Source organism: Vigna unguiculata, unplaced genomic scaffold (assembly GCF_004118075.2).
Source record: "Vigna unguiculata cultivar IT97K-499-35 unplaced genomic scaffold, ASM411807v1 contig_267, whole genome shotgun sequence".
NCBI lineage: Eukaryota > Viridiplantae > Streptophyta > Magnoliopsida > Fabales > Fabaceae > Vigna > Vigna unguiculata.
Window position 1 is genome coordinate 75,579 of NW_021010971.1, and position 9,701 is coordinate 85,279.

At 42.1% G+C, this 9,701-nt stretch overlaps 1 protein-coding gene across 1 annotated transcript; it reads left to right on the forward strand.

Annotated features, from left to right (window-relative positions):
• The first annotated feature begins 8,966 nt into the window (after window positions 1-8,966).
• On the forward strand, window positions 8,967-9,497 carry LOC114171455. Its single transcript, XM_028056464.1, has one exon. It carries the CDS (start codon window positions 8,967-8,969, stop codon window positions 9,495-9,497), a length of 531 nt encoding a protein of 176 aa, XP_027912265.1.
• The last annotated feature ends 204 nt before the right edge of the window (window positions 9,498-9,701 follow it).

The window sequence follows — 9,701 nt, forward strand, 5'->3', positions numbered from 1 at the left end:
AAAATGTTCAACCCTTTTACATGTCTAGGAGCACCCCTTATATAGAAGAGTTTAGGGGCCTCTAAGCAAATAAAAGATACCTAAGGATGTCTCTACAAAAACCTAACCCTAGCTTCTAGAAACTAGGTCAAATAAGGTTACAAAAATGAGAGACAAAAGAGCTAACTATGGTGTGTGCAAGGCTAATTTCGTTCTAGCACAAAAGGAGACAAAGAATGTGTCTCATATGTCTCCAAAAAGTGGCCAAAGTGTGCTAAAAACAAAGGAGACCAAAGGTACATAGGTACACTTGCTTTATGCCTTTTACTTTATGCTTTATGCCTTTGCTTTACTCTCTCCTCCACATCATTTATGCTCCCCAATCACCATGCGCCACCTAGCATTGCTTTCTTACTCCTAATTAACCTACAAAGCAAATAAACATAGATTAGCATGTTGGCTTAAGTCAAGTCAACTATAGTCAACAAGTCAAACCTAGTCAAAGGTCAACAAGTCAACTAAAGTTGATTCAACTAAGTCAACTTAGGGAATCAAAAATAACAAACACAAATGAAAGGGATGAAGGATTAGTGAACTTCCTTTCTAAACATGCTTAGTCTTCTTAAGCATGTGCCTTCATCCTTGGTGTGGGTCAATCCTTCATCACATCATGCATGGGAAGTAAAGTTCCATAACATAAACCCATCAACTTACCAAACAATACATTCAAGCAACGAACTCAATGAATGACATTCATTCAAACACAAGCATAACATCACACTCAATTAAATATCCTCAAATCACCACTTAAAATTCATACCATGCAACCCATACAAACCAAGAAAAACCACCAATCACATAACCCATTTATTCACGTCACTCTCCCACCGTGAATCACAGCCTTGCACATCTTCATGCCTCAACATCCTCACTTACATCTCTCTCTCTTGGAAAATAACTAATTCTTATAATTTTTATCCAATCCAACTTAACAACACATTAAGCAAGCAATTTGAGATTTTAGAAATAAAACTGCAGCTTGTGTAAAACTCCAAAAATTTTGTATTTATATTCAAATTAAAGATGATTAAACCAAGAATCAAATGCAGCAATAACCAACTTAATTGAATAACTATAGAGAAAGTTATGCACCAAACAAGCAACAAAGGTTAATGCTATCAACAACCAAACTACAAGGACCTTGCGATAAAAACTGCTCTCACTACAGAGCTCCGATTTAAAGATCCGACCGATCAAAGTCAAGAACTATGTGTTAAGGATCAATTGTTAAAGTTTCAGCTCGATCCAACGGTTAACGAAGTACAAACATTCATTTTACAAAAAGTGTGCAGTGTAGGAAAATGGGTAGCGCCACACCATATGCTTTTAAGATAAAAACTTTTCCATTGGCGTGAAAATAAAAGAAAACCTGCACCATGTATAAAAGGAAAAGAGAAGTCCTATAGAATGGAAGAAAAGAAAGAAAACAAATTAATCCAATCAAGAACCCAAATCCCATAGTACTTCACATTAAAATTAAAAAGCTTCAAACACTAAATGCATGGATGCAAACAGAAATCAAGATTGCCCTACCACCAACCAAATAAGTATATTTCACATTTTTAATGCATCATGTGGGCCCTCAAGAGAAATGATTCATGATACCATGAAACTAAAAACTGTAGCACGTAAAAATAAAACTAAACCGCGCCACCAATTTAGAATGGCTATTCAAAAGAAATATGCATCACTATTTGAAAAGAAATTCAAGTCAACAATGTGCATAAAAATTGAAACAACACAACTGCATCCCAGTATTTAAACTCCACGCACTGCTCCACATATCCAAACTACACACAACTCATTCTACACAACTATTGGGTAAGAAACCACAAGATGTGACCCCAACAAGCCCAAGCTCAAGTGCATCAACAATCCCAAGCCCACATCAAGGCCTAATGACAAGAAGCATGATGAGAAAGATTCATATAGGCCTCTCAGAAGATGATCAAGTCAATCATGGGCTTTTTACATTATTCACATGGGCTAAACAAATCTCTAAAATATGAGATGATGCATGAAGGAAGTGGTATAAATTTAAATTGGACCATTGTTTAGGCCTTGTTTTTCTAGAATAATAAGTCAAACAATGTGTAGTTGAATTGATAAAATTGGGCTTGACTAAGCCCAATAGGAGATTTGGCTATCAGCTACCAAAGGTCAAAGGTGGACTAAGTGGAAGTCAACATTCCTTCCTACACCTTATGGATCATGCATCCCATGGAGCCTAGTCCACACTCCACCCATGCGCCCCCTATCCAATGGCTAAGAGAGTGTCTTCTTTTCCAAGTCTTCATCCAAAGGCTAGGAAGATGCCTCCTTCTCAAAGTCACCATCCAAGGGTGATGATTAAAGCTTCTCATCCAACCTTGATCTAAGGGTCAAGAATTAGTCTAGCTTTTAGGCTTACATATAAAAGCCAAAAGTAGACCATTTGTACATTTTAACTCTTGAAACTTCTAATAGAATGTTTGTGTTGAGATCACTTGTAAGACTCGAGAAAATTAATTAATTATTTAAATAATTATTTAATTATGGCGGGTAGTAGAAACATTTAAAGCAATTAATGTGAGGAACTATGACGTGGAAAAGTACTAGCTCAAGTGGTTGAGAGTACTTTACTGTGTGTGAGGACTTGGGTTCAAGTCCTATGTGTGCCACTTAGATGTTACTTAAATTATGCGTTTTTGTGTACTTATATATTGAATGCGTAGTGTAATGATAAATTCCTAGAATTGTAGGAGTTATCATGAAATATGAATTGGTTTAGTGGGTATGTACTTGAATTGTTATTTGATTGGTTGTGGGTTCAATCCTTACTAAGAACAAAACTAATTTTCTTATTGGCAAATTTTGGTTGCATGGTATTGAAGGGACTTAGAAACCCTAGCTGCATATGAAGGCAGTCTAATGGGTTAGAAACCATTCAATAGTGGTTCATGACTAGTCATTAACAAGAATACTTAAGGTATTTTCGTTTTTAGCATTGAGCACATTTAATTGGGTAGTAAGTGAGAGAGAAAAGGCTAGTTGGAGAGGCAAAGAGTACTGCAGTGTGTGCAAGGGTCGAATACTGGGTTTTCAGAAGGGAAAAACTGATGGTAAAGGGGTGGAGAGGCTGGAAAACATTTTTGGACGTGCAAGAGAGGGTTAAGGAAGCTTTTGGATTGAAGATCCATCAAGAATTCGTGGTTTAGCAAGAAATTCCATGTAAGGGGAGTTGTTTTTGCGTGCTTTCTATCGTAGTCATTACATTGTGCCTCGTATGATCATGTGTGTATAGAATATCTGTCATGACTGCACTATTTTTCGCGTTTTCTGGGTACTGCCCAGAAACCGCCTGGCGGGCATGCATGTGCCACCAGGCGGTTCATCCATCTGTGTGCAATTTTGACTTTTGTTAACTTAAACCGCTTGGCAGGGATGAATATCCGCCAGGCGGCGCGACAATGCTCGTGGTCATTGGCTGTTTTTGTTGCTGTGAGTGTGAAAAGTCATTGTAATTTATGAAATTCAAACGTATTGATTATGTTGGGTGTTATCTTAACTTAGCCTGATTGTAATTGTAAAATGGTGGGGTTGGGACCCTCTCGGGATGGATCATTCATGATCACGTGCGTGAGGGTAGAAGCTAGGAGTATGTTTTGAATAGATTCGCAAACAGAAGTGGAGCCATGGTTTACTTGTATATATAATGACGTATTGGAGTGTCTGTAGAATAGGATTGGATATTGGTTAGGATTGACAAAATCGCGGGTGCGAAGGTTCCTGCATTTGGGTAGGCGCTGTTGCGCCGCCTGGAGGCTCTAGGCTTGCTGCCAGGTGATAGCGAGTCCAGGGGTTGTGCTCTGAAGTTCTGGCAGCTATGCACAGGGCTGTCGGGAAGGCCTGCGAGTCTGTGTTGAGAGAAAGTGTTTGTGGATGAAGTGTGGTGAAACTTGATATGAGGTGATCATCATAATAGGAACCTTAGAGTGATTGGGTTATTAAAATTGATGTGGTAAGAACAAGTGGGAGGCAGTAGCAATTAACTAAGAGTTTAACAATCATTTAGCAAGGAGTGAGTGTGAAACTTTGAGTCCTTGGAGAGGCTGTGATACATTGAAGGGCGGGATAAAAGGTAATTGTAATGCTAGCAGTTTCATAGGATGGATGAAGTTGTGATTTTATGTTAAAGCTCTTGTTAACTTGAAGAGAACTTAAATGAGTGGATTGATCGGGGTAAAGTACAAGTACTTGATTACATATGATAGTTGTAGAGTCGCCTATGCGAGGGCTTGATATTGGGGTTCTTATGTGATCTTTGTAAGTGAATTAAATGGTAAATTAGGTTAACTGGGGTGTCATAAACCAGAAAAGTGTTGTTCTTGTATGGTGCCTAGCGGTACACTGATACCCGCCAGGCGATGTATTTAACAGGAGAGCGCACAGTATTGAGGTGCGTCTGGCGGCACGTCGAGCTTCGCCAGGCGGTGACCAGGAAACAGGGGCACTAGAACGACGCTGGCATCTGGCGGTGAGTGATGCTTTCTGGTCACCAAGCCAGGCGGAAATGCTTTCTTGGCCAAGAATTATGTAGAATGGGTAAGATTGGTGTATGCTTTATTTTACATATTGTATATATCTTATTTTATTTTTCTCAGCTCACCCTTTCTTGTTTGTGTGTTTGTGTATGGCGATGATCGTGTGATTCGTTACACGGGAGCAGATGTTGGCACAGGTTATGCTGAGGATGTCCAGGCGACGGAGTGAGGGCTAGGTGTAGGATTAGAGCTAGGATTTACTCACGTGTATTTTATGCTTTAAATACAAATTTTGTGAACTTGTAACATTTTATGGATTTAGTTATGAGTTTTGGCACGCTCTTTTAATGAATTTAAATTTTTCCTGCGTTGGGATTTTTATCGAGATGACTTTTAATATCATTCTTTCTTTTATTATTATTTTTTAAGTAATATTCCCTAGGGATGTTACATTTGGTATCAGAGCAAACGTTTTTATGCTTTTGGGAAAACTGGGGGTGAGCTGACGTTTGTTGTGTGAAATTGGATGATTTGCATTGATTGTTAAAGCTTGATAGAGTATATTTTAATCTTTAGCTATTTGATTTTAATAGCTGAAATATGTGGCGTGCATAGGCAATGGCAAACAGGATGCGAAGGAATACCGTTGGGGCTGATGAGATTGCTAACGCAATCCACAGGATGGTGGATGTCATGCAACCTGTAGCAGCACCACTAAGAGCCATGATTCCGCCTATGAGGCCTGGACCATGGAAGATTTCATGGGTCATAAGCCGGCGAAATTCACTAGGAAGGCCACCCCAGATGAGGCTGACGCATGGCTCCGAGAATGCGAGAAGATATTCAGGGTGATAGAGTGCACGGAGGCCCAGAAGCTTAATTTTGCCACCTTTCTGTTGGTGACCGAGGCCGAGTATTGGTGGATGGGCATGCAGCAACAGATGCAGAACCAGGAGGAGGAGGTGACGTGGACTAGCTTCAGGACGAGGTTCCTGGAGAAATACTTCCCTGACAGCGCTAAACATGAGCGCGAGGCGGAGTTTCTCACCCTGCAGCAAGGAAATCTGTCGGTGCAGGACTACGTGGAGAGGTTTGAGTACCTCTCGAGATTCTACTCGCAAAGACTGAGGAGTGGCACTACAGGAAGTTTGAGGGCGGCCTCAAACATGAGCTGAGGCGTTTTATCGTACCGTTGAGGGTACGAGAGTTTCCGGTCTTGGTGGAGCAAGCCAAGAGTGTCAAACAGCTAGAGATGGGACCCAGCCGGGTCAACCGCACTCAAAAGAGCGGTGTTGAGGGTAGACAACAGAAGAAGCCCTATAGTAGACCAGTTGTATCTTCACAGAAACTGAGATATTATAAATATGGAGGTGAACACTCGTAAATGCTATGCCTGTGACCAACCAGGACACTTCGCCAACAAATGCCCTAATAAGAAAAGCACTCCAGGATCGCGACCTTCACCATCTTCTTCTGATCGACCGAGAGCACCAGGCCGGGTTTTCGCCATGATCAGCACTGAGGCCACCTGGTCATGTAACTTGATTTTAGACCACTGCTTTCTTTTTGGTAACAATGTGTTGGTATTGTTTGACTCAGGAGCTTCGCACCCCTTCATATCTCATGATTGTATGGAGAGATTGGGATTGTCTCCTCGTGATCTGGGATGCAAGTTGATGGTCTCTACACCAGCATCTGGACAGGTTTCAACAATCTAGCCTGTGTTGGATGCTTGATGGAGGTAGAGGGCAGACACTTCAAGGTGAACCTCGTTTGCCTGCCCTTGGAGGGATTGGAGGTAATATTGGGGATGGACTGGCTGTCCACCAACCACGTGGTACTTGATTGTGGACGGTGCAGAATTGTGTTCCCAGAAACAAAGGAGATAGAGTTGGTGACGTCTGGAGAGGCAGTGAAAGAGATGAAGAGGGGGTCTACTTGTTTTGTGATAGTGGCCTAGGAGAAGAAGATGAGTACAGAAGAGTAGATCAATAAGATACCAGTGGTGATGAATTCGCCGACGTATTTCTAAACTAGATACCTGAGTTACCACCCAGCCAGGATATAGATTTCTCAATTGATCTAATCCATGGAGCAGGTCCAGTGTCGGCGGCACCGTACAGAATGGCACCAGCTGAACTAGCAGAGTTGATGAAACAGATAGAAGACTTGCTAGAGAAGAAATTCATTCGACCTAGTGCCTCACCGTGGGGAGCCCCGGTGTTACTAGTAAACAAAAAAGATGGGAGTTCTCGGCTGTGCGTTGATTATCGGCAATTGAATAAATTGACGATAAAGAACAAATACCCATTACTGAGAATTGATGATTTGCTCGACCAGCTGAGAGGGGCGGGTGTATTCTCCAAGATTGACTTAAGATCGGGTTACCATCAGATCTTAGTCAAACCAGAGGATGTCCAGAAGACAACTTTCAGATCGAGATATGGGCATTATGAATATGTCGTGATGCCATTCGGAGTGACCAATGCTCCAGCTGTCTTTATGGATTATATGAACCGCATTTTCAGGCCCTATCTGGATAAATTTGTGGTGGTGTTTATAGATGATATTCTCATCTACTCTCGGACCAGGGATGAACATGTAGGTCATTTGAGAGTTGTGTTGGAAGTGTTGAGAGAACACCAGTTGTACGGTAAATTGTCTAAATGTGAATTCTGGTTGGACGAGGTGCAGTTTCTAGGACATGTAATTTCTTCGCATGGTATATCAGTGGACCCGAGCAAGATTGAGACAGTGTTGAAATGGGAGAGACCTCAAACTGTAACAGAAGTCAGAAGCTTCTTGGGATTGGCTGGGTATTACAAGAGGTTTGTAGAAGGGTTTTCTAAAATGGTGAGTCCATTAACTCAACTCACTAGAAAGGATCAACCCTTCTCCTAGACTGATAAGTGCGAGGAATGATTTAAGGAGATGAAAAGGAGGTTGACTACAGCTCCGATTCTAATTATTCCAGATACCAGTAAGGTGTTTGAGGTATACTGCGATGCATCCTACCAGGGTTTGGGTTGTGTATTAATGCAGGAGAAGAGGCCGATAGCCTACGCTTCTAGACAGTTAAAGGTGCACGAGAAAAATTACCCTACCCACGACTTGGAGCTGGCTGCTATAGTGTTTGCCCTTAAAACATGGATACACTATTTGTATGGCTCCCAATTTCAAGTTTTCAGTGATCATAAAAGCCTGAAATATCTGTTCGATCAAAAGGAGCTAAATATGAGACAGCGACGCTGGATGGAGTATCTTAAGGATTACGATTTTGAGTTGCTTTACCACCCTGGTAAAGCTAATGTGGTTGCGGACGCCTTGAGTCGGAAAAGGATGCATATCTCATCCATGATGGTGAAGGAGCTGGTGTTGATTGAGAAACTCAGGGATATGAACCTGGGTATACAACTGAGTGAGGATTCCATCAGATGCAGTGTTCTGACTTTGACTAGTGATGTGTTGGGGACTATCCGCGACCAACAGAAGGATGATGCTGAGTTGCAGCAATTCATGAGTTGGATTGGGACTGAGAAGGGGAAAGATTACAAGATCGGGACAGATGGTATCTTAAGGTTCAGGGATAGAGTCTGTGTGCCTGGAAATTGGAGGTTGAGGAAACAAATAATGGAGGAGGGGCATAAAAGCCGTCTTAGCATACACCCAGGTATGACTAAGATGTACCAGGATCTGAAACAGTCTTTTTGGTGGAATGGGATGAAAACCGACATTCCTGACTTTGTGGCATCGTGCTTGGTATGTTAGAAGGCCAAGATTAAGCACCAGCGACCAGGGGATACACTTGAGCCGTTGGATATCCCTCAGTGGAAATGGGATAATATTGCCATGGATTTCGTAAATCATTTGCCGAGGTCTGTGAAGGGGCACGACTCAATCTGGGTAATAGTGGACAGGTTGACAAAGTGTGCTCATTTCCTTGCTATTAATCAGAAGTGGTCATTGGACAGGTTGGCTGAGTTATACGTGCGGGAAGTGGTCAGGTTGCACGGTGTGCCTGCCAGTATAGTGTCAGATAGAGACCCGAGATTCACATCTCGCTTTTGGCAGTCTCTACAAGCAGCATTGGGGACTCAGTTGAGGATGAGTTCTGCATACCATCCGCAGACTGATGGGCAGTCGGAGCGTACCATTCAATCATTGGAGGATCTTTTGAGAGCTTGTGTGCTGGATCATATGGGTAGTTAGAGTGGGATGCTTCCATTGGTGGAGTTCACATACAACAATAGTTATCACACCAGCATTGGTATGGCTCCATATGAGGCGTTGTATGGGCGGCGGTGTAGGATGCCATTGTGTTGGGACCAAGATGGGGAATCATTGGTGTTGGGTCCCGAGTTTTTACAACAGACTTTTTAGAAGGTTAGGGCGATCCAAGAGAGAATGAGGGCTACTCAGAGCAGACAGAAGTCGTACGCAGATAAGAGGAGGCGACCTCTAGAGTTCGAGGCTGGGGATCATGTATTCCTCAGGGTAACACCGACGGCGGGTATTGGGAGGGCCATAAAATCGAGGAAGCTAACTCCGAGATTTGTTGGGCCTTATCAAATTTTGAGGAGAATTGGTGTTGCAGCTTTTGAGATCGCTTTGCCACCACACTTAGCGAATCTGCATAATGTGTTTCATGTTTCCCAGTTGAGGAAATACATTGTGGATCTGTCGCACGTACTGGAGTCAGATGATATTCAGATTCGGGAGGATTTGACGGTGAGCACTAGACCGGTGCGAATTCTAGACTCACAAGTGAAACAACTGCATGGGAAGGAAATCCGGACCGTGAAGGTGCTATGGGATGAGACCACTCAGGAGATGACCTGGGAGATGGAGGATCGCATGAGGCAGTCCTATCCGCACTTATTTCCTGGTAAGTCTTATTTTCGAGGACGAAAATATTTAAAGGTGGGGGTAATGTAAAACCCGAGAAAATTAATTAATTATTTAATTATGGCAGGTAATAGAAATATTTAAAGCAATTAATGTGAGGAACTATGACGTGGAAAAGTACTAGCTCAAGTGGTTGAGAGTACATTACTGTGTGTGAGGACTTGGGTTCGAGTCCTATATATGCCACTTGGATGTTATTTAAATTATGCGTTTTTGTGTACTTATATATTGAAT

Coding starts and splice junctions, on each gene's coding strand:
- LOC114171455 (XM_028056464.1), top strand. CDS start 8,967: ATGAGGGCTACTCAGAGCAGACAGAAGTCGTACGCAGATAAGAGGAGG.